The following is a 26,917-nucleotide window of genomic DNA, read 5'->3' on the forward strand; positions in this document are numbered from 1 at the left end:
GGAAGGTATACAGAAATTAAAAGCCGAAATCTTAACCTTTATTGAGATAAGACAGGTTTCTGTTTTTTGTTTATATGTACTAGTGTACAAAATACATGCAATCGTCCAAACTAGAAAAGCTGACGACAGAAGCTAAGAGGCGTTGTCACGTGACAGAAAAGAGAAGTCAGAAGGAAGCCGACAAAGGACAGTAGACAAAGCGTCGTTGAATAATTAACATCGAATGCAAGTTGTAGACAGATATGTAGGTTGCCATCTAATATAGAATTTGTGTTATTGAATTATAGATTTGCTATTTCCGTCAAATTGCATATTAAATCTACATACAAATATGGATACTGAACACAATGCTGTTCCTCGATATTTTAGGTTTCTATAATTTTTCACACTTTTTTTCAATTTTGTAATATTTTCCCTTCATTTTAGACGAGTTGAAAACAAACTATTAATTCTCATCATTTAGTGTCAAAATATGATTTTCAACAAATATCAAATCGGAACACATTTTGGTCAATATCTGCAATATTTCCATTAGCCTAAGACGTTTTACAACTCATAAGGGTCTTTGTTGTAGTATTTCAAATATTGACTTTAATTTACCTCCGAGAAATTTTGTAAAAAATGTAATTTTGCAAAATTGTTACCTCAAGTCCACCTTGCAAGATTGATTTTATATATAGTTTGCTTTGTAATGTGTTTTTATGTGTATTTTGTTAGTTTTATTTCTTTGACATGTTATGTGTTTTGTAGACTTTTTTTCTTGAATATTTTCATTATATAGGAACCTGTAAATGGGACTTGCTCCCGTTGGTCTTCAATTAAATAAATAAGTAAATGTAATTGTTGACAAAGAAGTATGATTTGAAACTAAGACAAGTACAAGTTAAATTCATGTACCATCTTAACTTATAATGTAGCTTGGTAATAGTGAATTGTAAAAAGGCAAAATACATGCTGCGAGGTAAACATTTCAGATACTGTGACGATTGCTTCCATTACCACGTGCACAAATTCTGTAATGTTGCAATACAATTAACTATTTTTGGTTATTTCTTACCTATATATACATGTACCAAACCTTGACATAGAATGGATTAATCATTCTGATTTGTTGCATCATACACGTACCTCCCTACAAATTATTTCTGAGCGTACACTATATACTAGCTTGATGTCCATGTGTAAACAATCGCATGAAAGGGGCACAGGTAATATTCCTGTTTGACAGCGAATTATTAGATCTTGATATGGTTAGATCACTAAGTTATAGTACATACCTCAACAATTATTACAAAGTAAACAAAAACAACATACATCTCTCTCTCCCTCTCCCTCTCCCTCTCTCTCTCCAAGTCTCTCTCTCTCTCTCTCTCTCTCTCTCTCTCTCTCTCTCTCTCAGCTACCTACCGTCAATTTTATACCAATACAATTATATCAATTTATAACATATAATTTCATTTGATGTTCAATCCCACACAGTGAATCATTTTGGTCTGGTATCTAGTGCCAAACACTTCCATGCCAAAATGATTTGAAGATAAAATTTGGAATTTGTGATTTCTGTAAATTCGTGATCTACAATCATCGAAAATATGGCTTTCGATCTTTTAATGTTTGACGTATTAAGGATAAATGTTCGATAAAATATAGAATTAGCGACTTTTAAAAATAACTGTTAGAAGTGTTAATTAAAATTTTATCTTTGTGACGGCGTGTAGGAAAGTATTCACAATTTTCGGAGATTTCTTCTTCTCTAAATTTGAAACCGGCAGCAGAATTTTTTTTTTTTAATTTTTGCAGAACGTGTCGTCTGCCTCGGTTGTCTGGATGGCACAGTGCCAACAATCGATACTCTAAACTGTTATGTCTGCAACAGGCAATGACTGTTCGACCGACGGTTGACTTATCATGTGTGTGCTAGCTACAGATCTAGCACTTCTATTCAAAGATAGCAGACGATGAACAATGTAGATCCCAATTTTGTGAGCACAAAGTTTACAATATGGCAGTTATTTTGAAAACGATTGTGTCAAAAACCTAAATAAGACCCTGGAAGATAGGGATATCTAATTGTATTATTGTAAACTCCTGGTGATAAGGCATTGTCCTCAAGCCTTGATTTATCAATTCCGTCGTCTAGTCTTCATAGCACGCCTCTTTTATCAGACTACCCTTGTCAGCTTCCACAGATAAATACTGTTCTATTGTTCAAAATGTGTTTGTCACTTTGCCGACAAAATGTAGTCTGTCTATACAAAGGTTGGTGGGGAAACTGGTACACGCTTCCGGGTTAGAAATGGCGCAACTGTGATGTCTTTACTGTAAAATATCTCGTGTGTAAAGCCAAATCACCATGCCTTCAATGTATAGCATGTGCAAAGTGAAGTAAATTTTCGAAATGATTTCCACAATTTGCTGCAAATGTAACTATTGTTGCTCAGACTATCATAATATCGTCGACCACGTTTGGCAGCCATACAACTAACTCCTTGTCAGACGATGTCTGATGTATACCCACTCCAACCCAGACTAGCTGACCCAGTCTGGGCGTAGTCATGCTGAACATATTCCATGTAACATGGTATAAATCATGTATTAAACTACAGCAGAGTAACTGCTCTATGCTCCAAAAACATGTTTCCATGGTAATGTAAAAATATAATTTTTTAGAGAATTTCACTAAACCGTGATGACAGATTATTTCCGCTCACGGTATCATACTCGTTGTCATACAATGAAACAAGAAGTAGGCGGTGTCAAATACCAACTGAAAAAAATAACATATTACCGTTCGGAATTTGTCCATAGTCGTATGTTAATAAACGTAAAATGAAATATTGGGTAGTGACTGTATGAATAGGGGAGGGAGAAGGAGAGAGAGAGAGAGAGAGAGAGAGAGAGAGAGAGAGAGAGAGAGAGAGAGAGAGAGAGAGAGAGAGAGAGAGAGAGAGAGAGAGAGAGAGAGAGAGAGAGAGAGAGACAGAGACAGAGAGACAGAGAGACAGACAGACAGACAGACAGAGGGGACATAAATGTTAACAAACGTTCAATCCCTGCAAAAAGTACACCAGTATTGAGTAACATCCCACCAAAATTATAACACGAAAAACTGAAACATTTCGGCTTTATTCAGCATCACTTCAGATTTCAATCATAGAAATAATGATTTTCTTTACTTTTCTTTTAATAATCAAAGGTGGATAAAATACATACAGTTATACTTTCTATGGTTTTCAGTATGCCAGTGTAACGAAACATGAGAATAGAAATAGCGTTACGTAGAATATGAGCAGCCGCCATTTTGACAGTGTTGGTTTTTGAATTAAACTTCACCATACATACATACCTACATATCCTGAATTTGGGCAGCCTTGTGTATAAACAAACATACATGTATAATAAGTATCATGCAGTCAGTATGCCATAAATTATATGTTAGTAAAAACCGCCTAAAATCTGTTCGATCAAACCCTTCCCACATGTAGACTTATTTCATCATCCGCCATTTGCATATTCTCGACCCAACCCAAACCACCGTATTGTGGAACACAGTCTCACGTGTGTATTTGTCGTTTATAAAACACGTCTACACCTTATACTGAACAAAGTTTCTATTCTACTGGTGTTGTTTAGATTTGGAGTAAAAACAATTGTCGTTGGTATCTCAATTATCCTTGATTGACCAATATGGAGATTACGGAAATGTCTACGAGACGTTGTTTTTATCCTCGGAAGAATCTAACCTCACATATGTATAAATTATACAGATTTGTATCCTGTGTTCTCACTAAGATTATTGGTTATACTACATAAGTATCGTCTAATTTCACTTTGTTATACAAAATATTTAAATTTGTCAAGGTAATTCTTACTTATAAACGTGTTTACCATATAAGAGTGGTATAGTCAGTAACTGGATTCTCATTTTTTGGATAGAATACACACAATAAGACATAATTAGTGATATCACTGGAGAGGTTGAATATGCGAAAAAAATGTTTACCAGCACAACGTTGTAGCATTTTAGATGTTTTGGAAACCAAAAATAGAATTATATAATAATGTAACATGTATCTTATATCTGAATGTCTGGTAAGAACTCTGTATGTTAGTAGACATCATTCAGTTTGTCATAATGGGTAAATATATGAATGCTACGTCAATCAATATGGAGTAAAGCTTCCGAAAAACCCTTACAGTTCAACACACAGTGTCGATTTTGAGTATGACACAAAGACAGAGGAGTTCTTGGTGATTAAAGGGGGGAATAAAGACACATACTGAGATGTTTAAGATAATATGAACATATCCCTTTTTGCCATAAACTAAGAGGTAGTGATAAAAATGACTTTTTGGTCACAAACAACTTAAAGAGTTACACATACACATCGCAAAAACTGAATTCGTCAATGACTAACTGATTCAAATGTGTAAATTTAAAAGAACGAAAAATAAAACTTGTAAGTAGAGGAACGCAGTGTGTGTAAGCATACAAGGAATTCTATGTTTTGCTTAAGCTTGCAGTGCATACAACCAAAGTTTGCACTATCTTGAAACTTTACGATTTTCGTTCTACAAAAGTTGCATGTTAATAGAAAATTGTGCCAAACCTATCGGAAAATCAGCAAGTAAAGAACTCGGCAGCTGTTGCGATGTAGGTGTAGATCTACCTGTAACATACAAAACCCACACAAACTTTCATTACAACTCACGACGCAGTCAAATTTAAGATTTTAAAAAAGTACGATTGAGAGAGTGATTCAGTTTGAAAGTAAATCTGAAATTTCCCAAAGCGGAAAGTATTATTCTTTTCAGTATGAGATTTCAAACGTGGGTACAACAACGAATACTCGAGTTAAAATAGAGTATGAGACATTTCTGTGATACCTGTGGACTTACCGATGAGGTGTAGTGGACGAAAAATACTCATTTCCGCAAAACATTTTCGAAATAGAAATATCGTTACCGCGGGGTATGAAGGGGCTTAAACTGACGATTCGCTAGTCGTCTTTACTTGGGAGACACCAATACCAGTGTACATAAGGGATATTTCTGACAATATTTATAATCATGGTGTGTTTTCAATGGGTAATAAGACTACATCTTCAGGCAATATATATAGCATTTAATATCCACGATCGTTGGTCCTTTCTATAAGGTATACACGTATACCATGGGACCCATTGATATAATAGCATTACATGTAATTATCAAATACAGGCTAACATCCCTCTTCTATTGCATGCTATCTCGTCCTCAAATCATTCCTTTCTATTCCCTCACTGTCCTATCTCCTGACCATCTTCGAGTCTATGTCTGCTCTGTCTCTTTCTTTTTTCACGGAGACTCCCTCTCGCTACCCCGACCCCCCCCCCCGTCCTGTTCCCGCTTTATCTATAGCCTATGTTTAGTCTTCCTACCTCGCCTACCTTTTTGTCTGTCTGTCAGTCCCCTTATCTGCCTCTGTCTGTACGTCTATCCCCCTCTCAGTCCGTCGTTTTATGTCGGTCTGTGACGCCAATCAGACTGACTCTTAATACCATTTTACTCTGCCCTACGTCATGTCTGTCTAAATTTGTCTATCCCTCTCTCCAGTTATATTTCTGGCTGCCTGCCTCTCTGTATGTATGTATGTATGTATGTATGTATGTATGTATGTATGTATGTATGTATGTATGTGTGTATGTATGTGTGTATGTATGTATGTATGTATGTATGTACGTATGTATGTATGTATGTATGTATGTATGTATGTATGTATGTATGTATGTGTGTATGTATGTATGTATGTATGTATGTATGTATGTATGTATGTATGTATGTATGTATGTATGTATGTATGTATGTACGTATGTATGTATGTATGTATGTATGTGTGTGTGTATGAATGAATGTATGTATGTATGCATGCATGTATGTATGTATGTATGTATGTATGTATGTATGTATGTATGTATGTATGTGTGTGTGTGTGTGTGTGTATGAATGAATGTATGTGTATGTATGTTTGTCGGTCTTTCTCTCTTTTAAATCAGTAACGATATATTTTTGTTTTACAGAGTGAGTCGCACAAGATTTACAGTTATTAAAAACGACTTAGCACTTGTTAAACTTAAATATTACTAAGACACAAATATCATATTTGTACATGAACACAATGTTCTTTTCTTTGTAATGTTAGCATCCATGACTATTAAACTTTGTAGGGTTTGATACACAAGTTGGTTGCTGTTCTTTCATTCCTAATTTGTCATTTTTTCCCTCCCATCCCTTTTCCAATCCCTGAATGTAAGTGAATTTTACATCGTACCAAGTACACATATAACCACAAACCTAATGCATGTACGTATTATGTTATAGTCTGCATAATTTATTATGAATCGTGTTTCAATTCTACTTACCACCCGCGTCCAGTAACGAGTAAACATTTGTACTCGTACCACGATTTGTGAATTCCTGTAGACCGCAAGTTTATCCTAGGTTAGTATTAGCGTTGTAGTACAAGCACTATAAACATACAATCTTACATTTACTAAAACGACATCCATACTGTCGTCAAAACTAGAACCTACAAGACGGCCATAGTATCTCCTTCCGTTTCTCTAAGTCAAATTACAATCCTACGGTGATGACATTAGTGCCTAATTTGAAATGTCTTTATACGGTATGCAGTTTGATTCTCGTTCACATTGGATTTTTTTTCCCGCCAAAATTTGTGGATATATTATTTTCAATTTTTTTTCAATTTTTCTCATATTTTCTTATCTTTTTACTAGGGAGTGATAAAACACTTCATTCTTCTACAAATTGTATAAATTATTTCCCAAAAAAGCCACTTTTTAGAGGGAATCCTACCTCATTTTAGACGGAAATTATTCTGTCAAGTAGTGTCAAAACACGACCCAAATTACCGAAAAAAAGTCCTTGAGTTAGAGTCCCTACTCCAAGTGTCACATTTGTCTGGCAGGGAAGGAGCTCAACGTTGTAAGCAAATTCAAAACTTATAGAAAGCCACACGATTTAAAGAATCTTTGCCCTATAAATGAATCGTTTCCGTTTATTGAAAATACATCCAAACATCGTATGACTTCATTGGCCCAATGGATTTCAGAATTACCTAAGAATGACGGCGTCTAACATTTCAACTTTTGGGTAGGTATAATAATATAGGTCCTGGTGTTGAATAATAGTAAATACAGCTGTTTCTCACATTATTCGCAACATGGAGTTTAACTATCTTTATTTAGAATTTTATGCTGGATTTTTAGAGAGAGAGAGAGAGAGAGAGAGAGAGAGAGAGAGAGAGAGAGAGAGAGAGAGAGAGAGAGAGAGAGAGAGAGAGAGAGAGAGAGAGAGAGAGAGAGAGAGAGAGAGAGAGAGAGAGAGAGAGAGAGAGAGAGAGAGAGATTGTTGAGGTCCCAACAGAAAGAAGCCGACCCTTGAACGCCATGCGGTGTGTGCGACACTTGTTGAGTTTTAGCCAGGATAAAAATATTTTATAGAAATAAAAATATTAAGAATGAAGTACATAACTAAGCTGTCGGGCATCTACTAGAATTTATCGTTTTACAAATTTATGTCTTGTCCGGTCACTTCCAATTTCATTCTGGCGTGTGTCTCAGTACTTTTCAGCTTTCAGCTAACATTATATAATGCCCGGATATTCTTGGGTTTTTATGACTTGTTGGTTACCTTAAATGTATTATTAACATATTCATCGGCTTTAGTAACCTTTTTATATATTTCAACGAACAGTATTCTATGTACTTATGCATACTTAACCATCGCTTGCAATTGACTGAATTCAAACCTGGTATCTAAAGATAATACTGTTTAGTAACTATAATTATGTGTATAATAATGTCCACGAATCCCTGCCTGCAATCAACAAACATTGTAACACAATTGTAATGTTATAGAAGGCAGACACCTACATTAACCGATTATATAGTTTTATTGAGATTTCATGTAAGTATGTTATCTTGAGTAAAAAGTTTAAAAAAGAACAGAAAGCAGGTCCGGAACTTTTATGAAAATCTTTACCTTTCTGTCTTAACGCCGTAATCATTCTTTGAAAGTATTAAAATACACGAACATTTATTTTACAAATAGAATTCCAATCTTTGCTGTGTATTTTGTTCTGTTTTTTTTCATCATTATTATAGAATTTTGAACTTTGGGAATTTCCTAAAGCATTGTCCAAATGAGTGTGAATTTATACCAAATACATATATTCTTTGGTATTTTCGTAACATAATTTCGAGAATATATTTAAGTATTTTGGAATTCGTTTGTCACAATCAGCATCATGACTTAAGTCACCAAGTCGAGGTTGTTTTGCCATGTCACTCGTTTACACACCGTCTGAAAGTTAGTACAATTTCACACTTTGTGGCCTCATTGTTTATTGAGTTCAAATTTACCACTAAATATTTCATACACGCATAGTCGTGATTCCCAGGAAAGTTTCGAAGTTAAAATATCAAGTTTAAACCAAAATATTTGACAGATATATCATATAAGGATCATTTTTAAGAAATCAGTCCGAAATAAAGATACGTAGGAGTCACACAAAATGTACACAAAAAGGTGTTAATTTGTTCGTTATTTATCTATTCGTATAATTTTGTACTCGTGAAACAGACTTTAAATTACATTTGTGACAAGGAAGAGTTTCAAAGACGACACCAAAGGGGTTAGACCACCGGATTTGTGAACCACTGCAACAGGACGAGCCACACCGTGTCCTGGTAGAACACCAGCCAGCGAACTGGACTGGTTAAAACATAGAGTAAGGGAAGCCATCTACACCAGACAGAGGAGACCCATCATGAACAGGGACCGAGGATTCCAACTACCATCAATTTACGGACATATTCTTCCGCCAGTTCGAAGAGAGACATTAACACTGAATAATGAAATCAGTGCGTGATCAGGGTCCGTAGAAGACGGATGGAAACGTCACATTCATTTCAAATGTACCGTTCCAAAGTAACTATATTTTACTATCCTATTCATTTTAGGAACCACGAACAATATATTCTCAAAGAAAAAATTGTCACTGAAAATATTAATGTAAACACGATACCAACGAAGTTCGTTTGTAAATTGACTTATATTTACTGATACAAACAGCTAACTCAAGAATCCAAATCGCTGAAGTGACAAAAAAAGTATATCATATCGTAGCAACGACTTAATCTAAAAGTGGATTTTAATGTTTCTTGCAATATCTTAACAAATCTTCCCCCAAAAAATACTCCACTCAGTACAATCTAATTTTGAAACCAAGCTACAGAGAAATATTCAATAAACAAACAACTCAATATTCTGATGTCTTATGCTATGATCACAATTATATTTGAAAGAAAATGTTTGAAAGAATTGTTGAAGTGTTTAGTATTCTACCGTACTTTTGTAATTTATTCCGGATTCAACAGGTTTATTGCAGTGTTACGTACGTTAAGGGTACCCTGAATCTCACACACAGTTTAGGGATAGAAAATTACCCTGAAAATCCACCGTGGTTTTCAAGAGTTTTCAGCATCGTTACAACAGTGTGATAAGTCAGCGTTAAGTGGGGAGTGTACAAATTTCTCTTAAAACCATCGGTGTCTGTATGTTCAGTATCCTGCCTGAAACGGTTCAAGAAATAGTGGTCTTTGACCCCGAGGACAGTTCTCGTTCGGTCCGTGTGTAAGACACACCGAAGTTTACGACGCCAGTGGTCCGTTGTGTTATAGAAGTTGGCGACAGGTTGGTAGGTAGTTTAAAAATTACATTAATTAAGAGATAAATACCATGACGAAAACGTGAAAAGAAATTTTCCCAATTGAAAATGACTCTTATAATATTGAGATATTTCGTAACGATAATCGACAAGTGATGCCCTCACAACTCGATCAGCCTGAACGAAGACAAACAACAAGTTATCACAGCAACAATTTACAGTATCCAAAGCAAAGATTAAACTGGCCATTTTTTTATTTTACTTCACGAGTATGACATTATCCATTCCATGTAAATATTAGGCATTTCGTCACAAAAGGAATCTGAAAAATAACAACAATTTGATATGACCCAACACGAAACAAAATGGCGGACAATGGTGGTGTATTTTTTTTTTTGTCAGCCTTCCTTTCAATTTACAGCACATAAGAAATATCGATATTGCTTTCTAGACCAATCGAATTATTTATCGTCCAATATTTGTTATTTGGTTGCAAAACTAATATTTATCAAATGAAATAATTCATTAGAACGTGAAAAATCGATTGCACTAGCAGCGCCTGTCACAAACAGCACTTTCCCGCCACCAAACTTTCTTGTGTTTTCGGTATTTGTGTAGCCAGAATTAGAATAATTTTAGACTGAAATCAGAAAATCTGTCAATATTTATCAACCTGAGTCAAAATTTGGTATAATAATCACAGTCATTTTCTTTCAAGAAGTAGCCATTCAAATAGGAATTGGCTGTTCTATGTACAGACCTATGATGGTGTGGGGAGTACATACATGGTATATAAGGTTTAATGTCAGGTCTGTAATTATGTTGTTGTCCAGTTACATTTATAAGTAATTGTTTTGATATATTTTCACTTGAATAGAAAGGTACATAATGTAGATACAACAAACAATAATTGATATAAGTATTGTACGCAACTAGATTCGTGTTATTGCGGAGACGGTGTACACCCCGGACAGCTCGTCGACGTTCGAATACAGGACCTTAGGTGTAGTTCGTTGTCGGTCTCTGTGGTTCCGAAGAGTAGCTGAATAGCATGGTATGCGAAAATGCGCATTGTAAACTAATTATTGACAGATTATTCGTAAATGTCACCACATGTGCACAGCGTCACAGAATCGCGAGGCAATATGAAATGACCGTTGTAGAAATATCACCATTCTGATATTGTTTTTCAAGTATTCACCATTGCATTATACCAAGTATAGGTATGGTACAATGTCAAACGTGAGACTAGATATGCAATGCCTAATTTTTTGGCATAAACCAAAGTTACACACGTTAACGTTTATACAAGATATATACATCGGAAAATTGTACTCTGGTCTAAGAAGTTACTTATACGAATTATGGACAGATAGGACGAAGGGGGTAGTGTGCAAAGCGACCGCAACGGAAGGTGACAGACAGACAGACAGACAGACAGACAGACAGACAGACAGACAGACAGACAGACAGACAGACAGACAGACAGACAGACAGACAGACAGACAGACATGGATTGACAAAAAGTTGTCTACTGTGAGTTTCTACATTTGGCATTTTGCACATACCTTTCCTGATCAAAAGAGACTGGGGAAGGTTGATGAAACGACACTGAATGAAAGTGTACACTTGCCAACCTGCATTGAAACTGAATTGGTTGTAAACAGAGAGAGAGAGAGAGAGAGAGAGAGAGAGAGAGAGAGAGAGAGAGAGAGAGAGAGAGAGAGAGAGAGAGAGAGAGAGAGAGAGAGAGAGAGAGACAGACAGAGAGACAGACAGAGACAGAGACACAGAGACAGAGACAGAGACAGAGACAGACAGACAGACAGACAGACAGACAGAGAGGGGGCAGACAGACAGATGGGAGATGAGAGATACATGTAGGAAGCGGGAAAGAGAGTTGAGAGGAATAAAGAAGGCATAAAGAGAGCTAGGCACTGAAAGATAGGACACAGCTAGACTGTAGGACATATATCTAGTGACGTAGAAAACGAGGAGAGATAGATACACAGAGAAGGTTAATCGTGTATATGTAAATACTCAGTCTGTGTTTAATCGTTACTGGTACTGGGTATACACTTTACAACTAGTCGTGTTATATTCGTATTTACCATCAGCAGAAATGACATCAAATTGAAACTAAATGCCTGAAAAATAAGACTCAAAATCTATGTACTTGAATACCTGCATTTATTGAAACACAGAAACATAACTCAAACTTGGATGCTATAGCTAACATTAAACGCAAGTACAGTGATAGTTGTATGTGTACTTTTGAAATGACGATGTACTATATGTACACTGTACATGTCCTAGCCGCCATGTTTTCTGTGGCTTGTTGTTTAAATTGAGATATATGCCATACTTGTCAACATTGTCTGCCATGATTGCAGTACAACCAAGACGGTGAAAATGGTGACGCTAAATCTGAATTTCTGTTTTGCTTTCTCTGTCATTATTGCACATTTTATAATCACCTAATATTGAAAGATATGTTGTTGCAAGTTAGATTATGACAAATGATATGATAATTAGATGGTGTAAATCTTGCTTACCCATGGACTCATATCTGTACGTGTGTTCAACTATCGGTTCCGCAGATGTGGATAAATTAAAGTTTTTCGTGCGACATTTTCTCCCAAATGGTACCCTGACATGTTGCGCCAAGAATACAAAGACCAATTTCACTTAATGGTAAATCGATTACGTAAAGTAGGGCTCGGTATTTGAAATAAATTATATCGTCCTCAGTATATAAACATAGAATATCTATAGTTGATGTATACAGAGTGATGGAGCTGTTATTTTGCATATATACAACAGTATTTTTAATAAGTTCGCATATGAAAATAGAAAAATACAGATTAATGACAGTTTCAATGGAGAATCTAACTTCGAGGGTTGGTATGAGGACTACCTGTATTTATGTATTATTGTCTCTGTCTCACCTTTTATATCGTACACTCGCCGTACTCTACTCTCTATCTATGACTCTCTGTTTCTGCTTCTCTGTCTCCATACCTGTTTCTCTGTATGTATGTATGTATGTATGTATGTATGTATGTATGTATGTATGTATGTATGTATGTATGTATGTATGTGTTTGTGTGTGTGTATGTATGTATGTATGTGTGTGTATGTGTGTGTGTGTGTATGTATGTATGTATGTATGTATGTATGTATGTATGTATGCGTGTTTATGTGTGTGTATGTATGTATGTATTGTATGTATGTATGTATGTATGTATGTATGTATGTATGTATGTATGTATGTATGTATGTATGTCTCTCTCTCTCTCTCTCTCTCTCTCTCTCTCTCTCTCTCTCTCTCTCTCTCTCTCTCTCTCTCTCTCCTCTAATATACTTACTATAAAGTTTGGCAGCCATACTCACTGAAAACATTGACTTTAGTTTTTTATGTGTGTTGACTAACAATTACTGTAGCATATAATATACACATATCAAGACATTTACATGCATATGTTGCATTATTTGATGCCCCAGCGTTGTAGTTGCAACATGTCATGGATAATGACTTATAGCAAAAGTGTGTCTATACTTTATACAATGAAGAACTGTTTTCATACTCGTGTGAATTTACGACCAAACACAAACTCAGTCCTCCCCCCCCCCTTCCCGACTCTTTACAGCTGTATTCTTGAAAATTAGTAATTAAACTGAGCAGTGTAAATTTACGACCAAACAGCCCCGAACATATTCTTGAAAGACATAGAGACGAATTAAAGTTCCAGCTCAATGATTTACTTCAGTGGTTGTAAAAGTTAAGTATTTCGTGAACGTCTATAGACTGACGAAAAATGACGCTAAAATACAGATATTGGGGCAACCCGTGATGTGAACGTACGGGTTAATCCTAAAATACAGATATTGGGGCAACCCGTGATGTGAACGCACGAGTTAATCCTAAAATACAGATATTGGGGCAACCCGTGATGTGAACGCACGAGTTAATCCTAAAATATGGATTGACAATACGTCAGATATGGAATAGATTAAGAGTACTCGGTTACATGGGCTGAGTTGGGCTGAGTTATTCCTTTAAAACTCTATTAAGAATACAATGAATTTTCTCAAATCTTAAGAAATGTTGTAACAAAAAATCAACAAGAAATTGTTATCTTTTACTTATCACCTCCTCGGTTTTTCAGACTTTCCGTATATGCGGTGACTGTACAATACTGTGGTTCAATTTTTTGTTCGCTTTCTAATTTTTGAATAGGGTATAATTATTTCGTGTACTAAATTTCATCAAACAGGTTAATATATTTCTAAGCTTTTAGGGCGGAAATAATACTTATGTACATTTATCAAATAATATCACTGATTTGTCGTTTCTGGAACTTGGTTCTGGTAATTGTTATTATTAAATATAAATTCAACCAAGATTTACATCACAAATACATAGTATACTCTTAACAAACAAACAAACAAACAAACAAACAAACAACAATATCATTGCTTAAACAAACAAACATACAATACCATTGCTTAAACAATTATCGGTAGAGTCAGCAAATGACAGAGGATGCAAATAAATTGGAATCGTCACGTGACTGTATCAGTCTGGAGTTGAAGAGGGAGAATCCAAATATGGCATCACAAAGTTGAAACCGTGCCAACACCTTCTGTGAACCAGACAGACAGGACACGACCTCTGTGTTATAGTTAGCCGACAGTCGATCACATGTCTGGCTACAACAATGACGGTGCTCTTTTCGGAAGCTAATTCAATACATGCGCAGACAATAATAATTTTTTCCTCGCGGGCGATAACTTTTAGGTTTTTTTGGCTCTCAAAACTATCAAATGTCGGACTTCAATGACGTCTTATTTGTATTTGCTTCAATGTTGAAAAGACGATTAGCGAATGGATTACTTTTTTTACTTCTTACTAATAAAGTTCTTGTAAACCATGACTCTAAAGGCAAAATGATGATGATGATGATGATGATGATGATGATGACGATGATGATGACAAATCGACCTCTCTATCAATCTACCTACCTACCTACCTACATGTACCTACCTACCTACCTGTCTGTCTGTCTGTCTGTCTGTCTGTCTGTCTATCTATCTACCTACCTACCTACCTATCTCTCTCGCTAGCTAGCTAGCTAGCTAGCTAGCTATATCTACCTATAGCTATCTAACTATCTATCTAGCTAACTGTTTATCTATCTATCTATCTATATATATATATATATATATATATATATTCATCCATCCATCCATCCATCAATCTATCAACCTCCTCCTCCTCTCTCTCTCTCTCTCTCTCTCTCTCTCTCTCTCTCTCTCTCTCTCTCTCTCTCTCTCTCTCTCTCTCTCTCTCTCTCTCTCCCTCTCTCTCTCTCTCTCGTGTTAGTAGATGGTAGACTGATTTATTAAATGCCAATGTTTAAAAGTTTAATTATGTAACTAGGCATTAATAAGGAAGTCACACACACACACATCCATCAGTCCATACATTCATCCATCCATATATCCATCCATTCGTAAAAGCATGCACATACATACATACATAGTATTACATACATACATACATACATACATACACACACACACATACATACATACATACATACATACATAAATAAATACATACATTCATACACACACACATACATACACACATACATACATACATACATACATACATACATACATACATACATACATACATACATACATGCATGCATGCATACATACATACATACACACACACACACATACATACATACATACATACATACATACATACATACATACATACATACATACTGACATACTGACATACATACATACATACATACATACATACATACATACATACATACATACATACATACATACATACATACATACAATGTCTGTAGCTTGTGATGCAATATGTGAATGCCCCTTTTTCATGATGATATATTTTTTGTAAATATCTAAATAAATAAATAAATAAATCCACTCGTTGACTAATTTACAATTAATTATCTAAAGAGAAATCCTAAAATGGACATTATAGGGTATAAAGGACAAGTGGTTCATCCGTTGCTATGGTTATTTTCGGTCCACATTTTTGGAGACACTGTGGTTAATGGGTAGACGACCGCTTTTATTAGAAGAGTGTATCTACCTTTGTGTATGTCAATTGTTTTTATCAATTCATACAATTAGTAGTGTGTTAGACACCACTTATCTGTGTTTTTACATATTAATTTCTGTTTCAAAGAAGGTATCCCGTACAGATTAAACTATGTTAAAATGTTGATAAACTTATTTGTATATTTTTGTAAACTTTAATCTCACATGTTATAATGTAGGAGATTTAATCACGACATACCCATAGATGGTACCGGAAGATATCTGATTTCTTTTTTCCCCCTTTTTTTTGGGGGGGGGGGGGGTGTGGGTTGGCAGCCTGTACAACCTATGTAGTATCCTTACGAGAATTATATATACCGTTAGGAGATCAACAAACTGTCCCATCTACGTAAGAAATGACAAAATCTATTCTTGCACACATTTGATATACAAGATATTGTACCGAGAGTTACTTTTTACCCTGTCTCCCTTTTCTTTTCGATTGTCATGATTCATTGATTAAGACGTAGCGTATTCTCTTTTTATGTAACGTCTAGTCTGTTGCATTCAGACTGATTTCATGCACTGCCTACGTTGAAAAAGTTTGAGATTTTCTGCTATGTATTTTGTTTATCTGTTGTTTAAGTTTCTTTCATTTCTCAAAATATCTCACGGTATTTTAGTTTCTATTTTATTGTCCTTAAATGTGTTTGTTTGTTTGTTTGTTTGTTTGTTTGTTTGTTTGTTTGTTTGTTTTTTGTTGTTTTTTTCGAAAACTATCATTTCCTTAGATTTCAATCGTTACTGTCTAGGTTTAGACCTGTACCTTGTTTCTCTAAGTGCTGTGTACTGATTACAAACAAAGTAACGCAACTTTCCAGGCAAACGTATGTAAACCAAAGTCGGCCGGGCTGACCTGTTTATATCTCCCACATTTTATTAACCCTCTCTCAAACATAAACCAAAGTGTATGTTCATGTATATTGATGTCTGTGTCTCTGCCTTTTTCGCTACTGTACTTTTATCGGAAAGTCATCCCATATAAATTTTACCTTGTACTGACTACAGCGTACGATATATAACCAACACTACACCTACACACATTTACACTATTGGTTTCCTTGTATGCTTTCTTTTAGTGCCTCGAAATTTGTTTACCAACATGTTTTGTTTGTGTGCTTGCTTGTTTTGTTTGTTTGTTTGTTTGTTTTATTTGTTTCATTTTCTAATTATTATTATTATGGTACATTTCACACAAAATGCAGAGAATTCATAATCTACTCAGACATGATAAATCTAGGATACATTTTCGTATTTTAATAAAACTTTTCTATGGCAAGGTGATCGGGATAAGGCCTAAAAAACGTTTTGCTTCCGGTTGCCCGACTCTCTAGCTTTTCACTGCCGACCATAAACTTTTTTTTACCATATTCGAGAAAAAAAATCGCAAAAATTGTGAAATCTTGCCAGAAATAGTGGCTGCGGAAACTGACATCAACTTAAAAAGACAATATAAAACTGTTCTTCCAATCTGTAATGACTGTACATTGGATGGGAAGAAACCAATAACACAGAAACCATATGGAAAACAACTGAAAACATAACTATCTGAACTAGACACTCACATATTAAAAAAAAAGTCCCCAAAAAATCCACTTACCCCACCTATTCTAAAATTGAGAGTAATCGGAACCACAAATTTTTTTAGGTCTAGTTTTTAGGTATGGAAACCAAAATATGTCAATAGCTTATCGAGGTTACTATGAATGATGTAGCTAGATTCACAGTTACCCGTGTTCGATCTGAGAGGTTTATTTTCACATGTTTTTTATGAATAAAATGTGATTGCATTATTTAGTATGTTTGAAGTATTCCATAAACTTTAGTCAAAATGTAAGAATTGATGATATTAGCAATAATGCAATAAGTCTAGAATGAATTGATGATATTAGCAATGCAATAAGTCTAGTGATATAGTGGGAAAGCCAAACAGGTGTCCAATCATTCCCATCGGTGGATGACTAGCACTGTCTTATTTTTACAACAACGTAAGCTAGATTCAATGTGTTACCATAGACATAGCAGGTTACTATCTTTGCTACCCAAATCTGAATGGTAGCAACTCAAGGCCTTGTCTATTTGTATAGACTGTGTTTTACTGTTCTGTTTAATAATTTTCTTCCAACATAAAGGTTTTTTTCGTCTAATTTCTATCATTAGAAACATTAATGTCAATCAAATATCTCACGCATTTCGTGAAGGTCAAATACTCTGATTATGTATGTGTTATATACGCCATGGTGCAGTGCAAAGGGTTTAGTATTCATGTAACCATTTAAGACTGGGATTATTCCACTTTTTGTCATTTTCAATTAAAACAAATTCCATAAGATTTAGAGACTTCTTAGGATAGTGATATATGTAGTTTGGGAGTTTTATTTTCTTATATTTACTTGATATTTTGCTGATAAAAATGCAACATTTCAAAAACCTTGGATAACAATTATTGTTTTGTAGCTTTTTTACTTGTAAAGTGTAAGTTTTGAAAGCGAAAACAAAACTTGAAGATTATGATATAAAAATTATCACGTTCGCTAAGAAAATGAAAACTTAAAACAGATCATCAGGTGTTCAGATGAGGTTTGTTCTGACGTCAAATAATCAAATATGTAACTTTTTCGTTCATTGGACAAACAGTAATCTATCTGTGTCTGAGCGTACAGATACACAAATGTAGGCCTGAATGTCAATAATTTAGCTTTAGTGGGTATAGGCTGTGTCATGACAATGCGTTCACCAAAACATGTAAAATTCAAGAAATGGTACGTACAAGAATTTGATTACCAATATAACATTCCATTTAACAAATTTAAATCAATTAAAAGGTGTTATTAACTAACATAGTGTGTTTAAAATTGAGGAAAATTATTTGTCCCAAATTTAGGTAGCTTAACTTAACTTTAAAGACATCGAATAACATAATATACAATTCGATTAATGAATTCAAAATAACTCAAAAGGCTTAATTAATTACCTAATTATTTAAAACACCAATTAATTAATTCATTCATTAGTATATGAAATGTTACTTTATATTAACTGTAAGATGAACATTTAAAATTTAATTATTTAGTTCAAAGGAAACGTTTAATGAACTATATGAACCGCTTCATTACATTAACTGTAACATAATAATATTATTTACTTAGATATTTTAATCCAAAACCAATTACATTGAACTAATTAGAAGATAATAAATATCTAATTAATTTCAGTTTATCATACTGTAGTAACTATTATTTGAAATGCTAACATAACGTTGACAAAATACCAGAGTACACTTGCGTATATTACATAGATTTTACACAGTGCAATCGTCGAATAAACGTACTGAAAATAACAGTGCAAATGTAATTTGTTGAATAGACAGACTGTAAATAACTAGGTCCTCACTTCACTTACTTTGCATTTTGTTTTGAATAGGTTAACTTACATTGAGAATTGGAAAAAATAATTGATATTTCCATGTACTGGTCTGAGATATAAGTGAATACACTAATCAAATACGAGGTACTGTTAGTATATTATTTAGGTATTTCACCCAAATAATGCCATTTAATGTGACTGACGACTTCCCGCCAAAAATTGTGTAAATTAATATTTGATTTCTAAACGATATCTGGCACTTTTCAAATGAATTTTAGCCTGGGTGAGAAACAAAGTCATTATCAACTCATTCATGAAAGAAAAAATGTTTTATTTTCATTGTTCAATACATTTAGTACTCAGAATGCTTTATATGCATCTGACTGGGCCAAAGTTTACAACACACTCGTGACCTCTGCAAAATGTCTTTTAAACACCCATTGAGAGTATAAATATCAATCGATATGTTAGCGTGACAAGTCATAATGCAAGACGAACGAACGTTGAAATCTTGCAAACTATCACAACTTTTAATGTGTCTCATAAATGTAGGCTAAGTTCGTTATATAATGAGAGGTTTGATTATCAATGCAATAATAACATCTTTGAATGTGTTCCTCTATTTCTATGGTGGATTGACTGTTAATCTCTATATAAATGTGCTCATAATATATATACCACTAGCCTACTAATTCATGCCGTGTGAATGGATTACGGTAGACCTTAGACCTAATAAAAATATTGTATGGTTCCGATTACGTTCAATTTTAGAATAGGTTGGGTAGGTAGATTTTTTGTTGTGCTTTATTGTATTTTTTCTCTCTCAGTGTGAGTGTCTAGTTCAGGTTTTCCATTGTTTTCCAAATGGTCTCTATGTTGTGCATTTCTTCCTATAAGACATACAGTCATTACAATTTAGAAGAACAGTTTTGAGATTGTCTCTTTAAGTTGATGTCTGTTTTCTCATCCACAATTTCTCGTCAGACTGTAAAATATTTGCGATTTTATTTTTTCTCGAATACTTAAAAAAAAGCTAGGTGGGGTCGGGTAACCGAAACAAAACGATTGATTTTTTAGGCCTTATGACAACTAAAAACGATTGAAAATTAATGTTGAGCGTCATACATGCTTTACTAGTTAAATCAATCCTTTCGTACTGAGTGTTGTGATATTTGCAAATAAATTATCATATTAACTGAATAACCATACATTAATTCGTTTAAATAATAAACTTATTGTCTGTCTTAGCTCTCTCTCTCTATCGTTGTCCTGCCGTCTCTTGGTCTCTGTCTCCCTTTATCTCTGTCTCTGTGTCGCTTTCTCAGTATTCTCTCCAGTATTCTCCTGCCTCTATGTAATTCTATGTCTCGCCGCCTCTCCATGTATTTGTACATGATTCTCCGTATGTTTGACTCTGTCTGTCTCTGTATACTCATTTTGCTCAGCCTCTGTTTGCGTCTGTTTTTGTTTTGTTTCTGCCTCTATTCCTCTGTCTGTCTGTCTGTCTGTCAGTCAGTCAGTCAGTCAGTCAGTATCTCTCTGTGTCTCTGTCTGACTGACTGACTGTCTGTCTGTCTGTCTGTCTGTCTGTCTGTCTGTCTGTCTCTGTCTCTGCCTGTGCCTCTGTCCATGTCTGCTTCTGTGTGTGTCTCTATGTGTTTCTATCTCTCTGTCAGTCAGTCAGTCAGTCTCTCTCTCTCTCTCTCTCTCTCTTTCTCTCTCTCTCTCTCTCTCTCTCTCTTTCTCTTTCTCTCTCTCCCCCCCCCCCGGCGTCTGCCTCTTCTAACCTTTCTGTCGGTTCACGTCTTCCTATTTCGATGTGTTCCATGTTTTCGTTTACAAGTGCCGAAATGAATTATCACCCCTTTAGCTCCCCTTTAAGAGTCATTTAAATGCACACAGACTTTTATAGAGCCCAGCTTGTTCTCAATCAGAGAATTGTTCACATGCCGGTCTAAACAGTATTTTGTTTGTGGTCCGAACCATGCACTGTTAGCGTGAGTTGGGTACGGAAATATCATAGCGTGGTAGAATAATTCAAATGAAATCGCTGTTTCCGACTAAAGAATTCTAAGTTTTTAGAAGTATTTTAATTCACAAATAATGTTATCAAACAATCAATTTCTTTGATTTCAATTCATTAGAGTAATAATATTGTTTATTTTGGATTTTAAGAGATCCGTGCTAAAACTTCGTGAAAATGCCCTGTCCTTCAAAAGTAGAACTGTTACACTTTTTTTGACTAAAAACTGTTCGATTTACTCCCATGAACCTTCAGCACAAACTTAGTTTCGCATAAAAAAACGTGGGTTTATACCCACGGATTGTGAATAAATCGTTTTGTGACTTTGTTGTAATATACTACATCAAAATGTCAAAAAAAAATTGTTTTGTAAAATGAGTCACCTACATGTGTGTTTGAGGTGTGCAAATTCCACACGACACGACAGTCTAGTTCGCCAATTCTATGGACCGTTATTTGAAATTTGTGGAATTGAGAGTTGTGGTGTACGGTGTAACACCAATATTACCGTTGAAATGATAAAGGAAACGACAAGAAGTTAAAAATGTCATGCATGTTCACCCAGTCTGTACATACATGTTACTATGTCAAGTGTACACCATGTACGCTATCATATTATATTCGGGTTTTTTCTATCATACACCTACATGGTGCAGTTTGACGGACTGTTTGTTCTCAACCATTGAAATAGTCACATGAATAAATTGTGTTTTTGTAGTCGGAGCCATGCACTGTTAGCGTGATTTGGATACGGGAATTATTGTATCACAGCGTGGTCGAATATTTAACAGGAAATCACAGTTTCCGGATAAACAATGCCAAGTTTTCACAAGTATTTGAATCCACAAATAATGTTATAAAACAAACACTTGAGATTCGATTTGAATAGGGTAATAATATTGGTCATTTTGAGGTTTTAAAAGATAAACTCTGAAACGTCGTGAAATAAAATTCCATGTTCATCAAAATTGGAACACTTTTTTTCCATTGACTAATAATTGTTCGATTTACCCCCATGAACCTTCAGCACAAACTCAGTTTCACAAACTTTTCCCCAACTTCTCACCAAATTGTTTGATAAAAAACTTGATTTTAGGTTGTATATTATTTTAATGTGACTGTTTTAAAATGTCTTCATCAAAGTTATCAAAATTGTAAAAAGTTTGTTAGTCAACTTACATAATCATGTTAACTTATCTGTGTATTAGAGGTATACAAAACTCCAGGTATACGACCGTCTAATTCGTTAGTTCGTTAGTCCATTATTTGAAATTGTGAGTTGTGGTGTGTGTATAACCAATATTGCGGTTGGAATGATGAAGAAACGAAAAAAAAAGTGAAAATGTCATGCATGTTCACCCAGTCTTCATCGATCTAAACTGCAGTACATACACGTTACTATACAATATGTACATCGTGTACGTTAACACATTTATTCGTTCTCAGTGTCACTCATCTCCGAATGTTTGGAAACGACAGGAAAAAAATCAACTTTTACGATGTACTATATTAAGGTTTTCTTTACCAATACTTTGACGTCTATGTATTGCCAATCATTTTAAGATTCCGCTGTGAACTAATTCATTTCGCGCCAAAAGTTAACAGAACTTTAATAAAACAATGATTTATCAAACGTCACAGTAGTAGGAGAATACAATATACTGAAGACATTTACCATTTATTTTGACAACATGGATTAGGACAACGTCACAAATATTGAAATATTGGACAAAAAAAACGTGTGAAATCTTCAGACACAAAAGAAATGTTTAATTCCTTTAGGCCTTATAAAAGAAACTGTGGTTCCGATTATACTCAATTGTAGAATAGGTGGGGTATGTAGGTTTTTTAATTTATTTTATTATATTTTTTCTGTGTGAATTAATGTCTAGTTCGCGTTTTCCATTGTTTTCCAAATGGTCTCTGTGTTGTTTATTTCTTCCCATCAGATGTACAGCCGTTACAGATTGGAAGAACAGTTTTAGATTGCATTTTTAAATTGATGTCAGTTTCCGTAGCCACTATTTCTAGTGAGACTTCACACTTTTTGCGATTTTATTTTTTTTCTCGAATACGCAAAGAAAAAGCTTAGTGTTGGCAGTGAAAAGCTAGGTGGGGTCGGCTAACCGGAACCAAACAATTATTTTTTAGGCCTTAGCTAAAAACGTTCAATTCTGATCAGTGGATCCGGATTCAGTATTTTTCCGACGGTCGTTCTTGCCATGATGGAAGGCAAGGGTGTCAAACTTATCAAATCAGTCATTGATCAGAAGAAGTTATCGTGAAATATCTCGTCAAAGTTTTAACGAGACTGCAATGACTGTAAAAGCCTGACTTTGTGCAAAGTAATTCTACGACAGTACTGTTAAATCGTGTGTGATCGAAAACTACCAGTGACATCACCATCAGTAAATCAGAAATTTGATGTTAATTTGTTATCTATTTATACCACATTTTTGGTCTGTGTATGCTGTATTAATTATAGGAATATCTGGTTTGTAATAGCTGGAATTTTTTTAATAATTTCAGTTTGGAACCTGTAGGCTTGATAAAGTACTCTAAAAAACCAATACCACGATTGGTGTTGCCGTTCTCGGCGTGTTTACTACAGACGGCTGTTTGACTGATTCAGAATTCAACTAGGTACCGTGAGAGCCAACGTAGATCGATGTGTGTACGAGAAACAGGTAAGTTTACTATAACAATTATCATTTCTGACAACAGATAGATAGTTTTCAATATCAAGTCGGAAAGAGTGTATACCTAACATCAAACAAACGTCACTTTTAATGGTTGGGGCTTTTATAGGCGTGTGACGTGAACTCTCTGACGTCAGAATTTGTCTTATTTTCTTGTAAAAGGTTTCATAATTAGGGCCATTTTTACGAAAAACTCTGATAGCAAGTTACAAAAGGTAGCATTCATACCATTCCAATTTTAAAATAAATTTACAGTTTGGAACAGATCGCGGAAAGGACGTACATTTTGTTCAACTTGTTCGGTTATAATGTCATCGGCCCCCACACCAGGGACTGGTTTCTTCAAATAACACCAATACAATTGTTGGGTATGATTTAAATCTGGTTACTCAAATAATGAAAGTGTTCAACATCGAATAATGTGTTTACGACGAATAAATCATTTTAAAGTATAAAATATCGAATATTGGGATAGATATATAGCGATGAAATTTGTTAAAATGGAATCCTCGATTTGATAAATAGTCATGGTTGGTGTTTTTGAATCACTAGTTGTCTAAAGCATTTGTAGTAAATGTTTGTTAGGACTCATTCCCGTCTTTTCATTCCCAGATTTGCATCTGCTTTTCCTCTCGTCTTCTTGAAGTGAGCTGAAAATGGTTCGATGGCAGTTACAATAACATATACATGGGTATTTAGAGGTGACAGAATTCATACACCACAAGGTACGGGTTATGTATTTCTATATTATAAAAAACCCAGTCCATTCAGAGAGCTATATGTTGGCCTCGTACTACCAGATACGTCAGTTAAATCAGTTTTAGAGCAAACTACATGAACATTTGCACTTGACTGGTTGTCCTCAGGGTTTTTGTCATCTACATCACTTCTTGACATTCCACCTTTGGCGATATTCGTTTCCGACGTTGATCAATACTTGACTGTTACAATATGATCTTGATGGACGTCATTTTTTTCAGTCTCGATAAATCGAAGCACCATGTCAATGTCGTTTTATTTGTACAAAGTTAAAGATATTTTCCTAAAATCCTACCAAGGTATTTCATTGTACACTGTATGATGCATTCTTCATCAGGTGTAAATATCAGGATAAAAATCTGAAAACGAAAAAAAAATGTCTGACCCTAGGAGATTTTTCTGCCTATTAAAGTGTGACCGACAAAAACCATTGATGGCAGTGAGTTATTTAACACCAAAACGTGTTTTTGAATTTGCACAAGTTCCAACATTTTTCACACTTTCAGTCAACTATTTTAGGCAGATGACATGTTTATTTATTTTTTACAACTAAATAACATCCAAATATAGACTGGTACTATATGAGTGATAACACGTGGCATTTTAGAAATCCAGCAAAGGTGTGTCGCCATTCACAACAGAAATGGTGGCCAAAATGTACTATCAGTGAAACCTTAACGAAAAAAGCAAAACGAATATGCTAATTACACAAAATTTATCTCCAAAAATACAGAAAATTGGATTTCTGAAAAAATAACTATTGCTAATTTGTTGTAATCGCTTAATTATTAATAAAAATGACACCTCGAAAAATGAAAAAAATATGCCCGTCTATTTGAGACGAATAATAAAAATACTAAGACAAACAAAAAAGTGATAGTTTTCATGCCCGCAATTTTGGAGGAAAGTGGTTGTCTGCAGAATTACAAAGGTTGGTAAAAATACCCTGTGCCAAGGAAATCAAAGAAATAGTGCAAGGAAAATTACTGGAGAACCAACGAAATCTGTGAGAAGGTTAGTGTCGTCAGAATTATTTGAACTGAGCTGTCAAAATGTGTATTATATTGTACAGTGGTATTTGACAACACGACATGCCAAGAAAAAGCAAATTATTACGTTTTTGTTTGGGTGTTTATAAATCTGTATGTGTAGTTCTGGTCACGTGTGAAGTAAAAATTATCGTCTGCGAAAACAACCCGCATGCGTCTTCATTTTTTTGGTGTTTGTCAAATACTTAATATGAGAGGATGACATGGCTAGTAACTATTGCAATGTTGGATATAGAGTCATTCCGTGATATCAGTAGCTCAAATATGCTGCACAGGACGGGCTACATTGACTACCCAAAATATACTGTATTCCGAAATGTCGCAAACATAATTCCATCACCCAAAAATAGGAATTTGAAGGCATGGCATGTTTGCTTGTAAACCAATCAAAATTCCGCTTACTTAAATCAGGGACGGTGCAAATTTCCAGTGACCACTGAAAGAGGCAAGAGAGCGAATGTTCGTCGAACAAACAACCCCCTTTCTGTCCTTGAGCCTCAATTTGAATAAATTGCAGCCCCTCATAGGACTTCCTACGTCTGTCAAATTCATGAAAGTAGTTCCAGCTACTTGGAATATGAACGATATGGAGTTGTATTGCAAGTTGAGCGGGCATAGCTGTTAGGATGTGAAGCATGCTGCTGCCAGCGTGGAGGTACTGTAGGCCGCCATATTTGACACCAGTAGGGCGTGAATTTTGTATCAAGGTGTTTTTAGAGTTCTAACTTTTTTATTTCCTGTTATACAATGTTAATTTCATATTTGTATGTAAAACCTTCACTTTCTGGGTTTTGGCGGGAAATGTTTTAGCTTGTTGCCATTTCTGTCGTTGGCATACCATTTGTGGCATACCATTTGGAAATCTCTCTGTGATTTCGCATTTGTCATGCCATGGTTGAGACATTAGACTTTGTCATCATACACCGTGAGTTTGAAACTATTGATTGTAACATATGTTTTCATCCCAAAATGTTGTCGACAGTTCGTTTATTCGACAAAACGACTTTTTTATCCAAGGACTTCTGTAGATACAATGTTACACTAATGAATAACTTCTACAGATAACATGCTACAATCATAAGTTATTACACAAAAAACACATTGTAAAATTTCGTACATTTATTTTGTAGTCAAA

The 26,917-nt window shown here is 34.9% G+C and overlaps 2 protein-coding genes across 6 annotated transcripts in view; one reads left to right on the forward strand and one right to left on the reverse strand.

Annotated features, from left to right (window-relative positions):
* The window catches only part of LOC144440355 (L-rhamnose-binding lectin CSL3-like), a 66,169-nt gene that overhangs the window by 35,444 nt on the left and 3,808 nt on the right, over positions 1–26,917 (reverse strand). The window lies entirely within an intron of this gene.
* The window catches only part of LOC144440356 (uncharacterized), a 93,074-nt gene continuing 89,974 nt past the window's right edge, over positions 23,818–26,917 (forward strand). For 3 of the 5 annotated variants that reach the window (XM_078129718.1, XM_078129719.1, XM_078129720.1), the window contains exon 1: positions 26,416–26,489. In XM_078129718.1, the coding sequence (XP_077985844.1) occupies positions 26,418–26,489 (72 nt within the window). In that variant the 5' untranslated portion in view covers positions 26,416–26,417. Of the gene's footprint in view, positions 23,963–24,586; positions 24,700–26,409; positions 26,490–26,917 lie in introns of those variants that run through there. The other 2 variants (XM_078129721.1, XM_078129723.1) reach the window with 2 other exon arrangements.

The sequence above is a fragment of the Glandiceps talaboti genome, chromosome 9 (genome assembly GCF_964340395.1).
Source record: "Glandiceps talaboti chromosome 9, keGlaTala1.1, whole genome shotgun sequence".
NCBI classification, from domain to species: domain Eukaryota; kingdom Metazoa; phylum Hemichordata; class Enteropneusta; family Spengelidae; genus Glandiceps; species Glandiceps talaboti.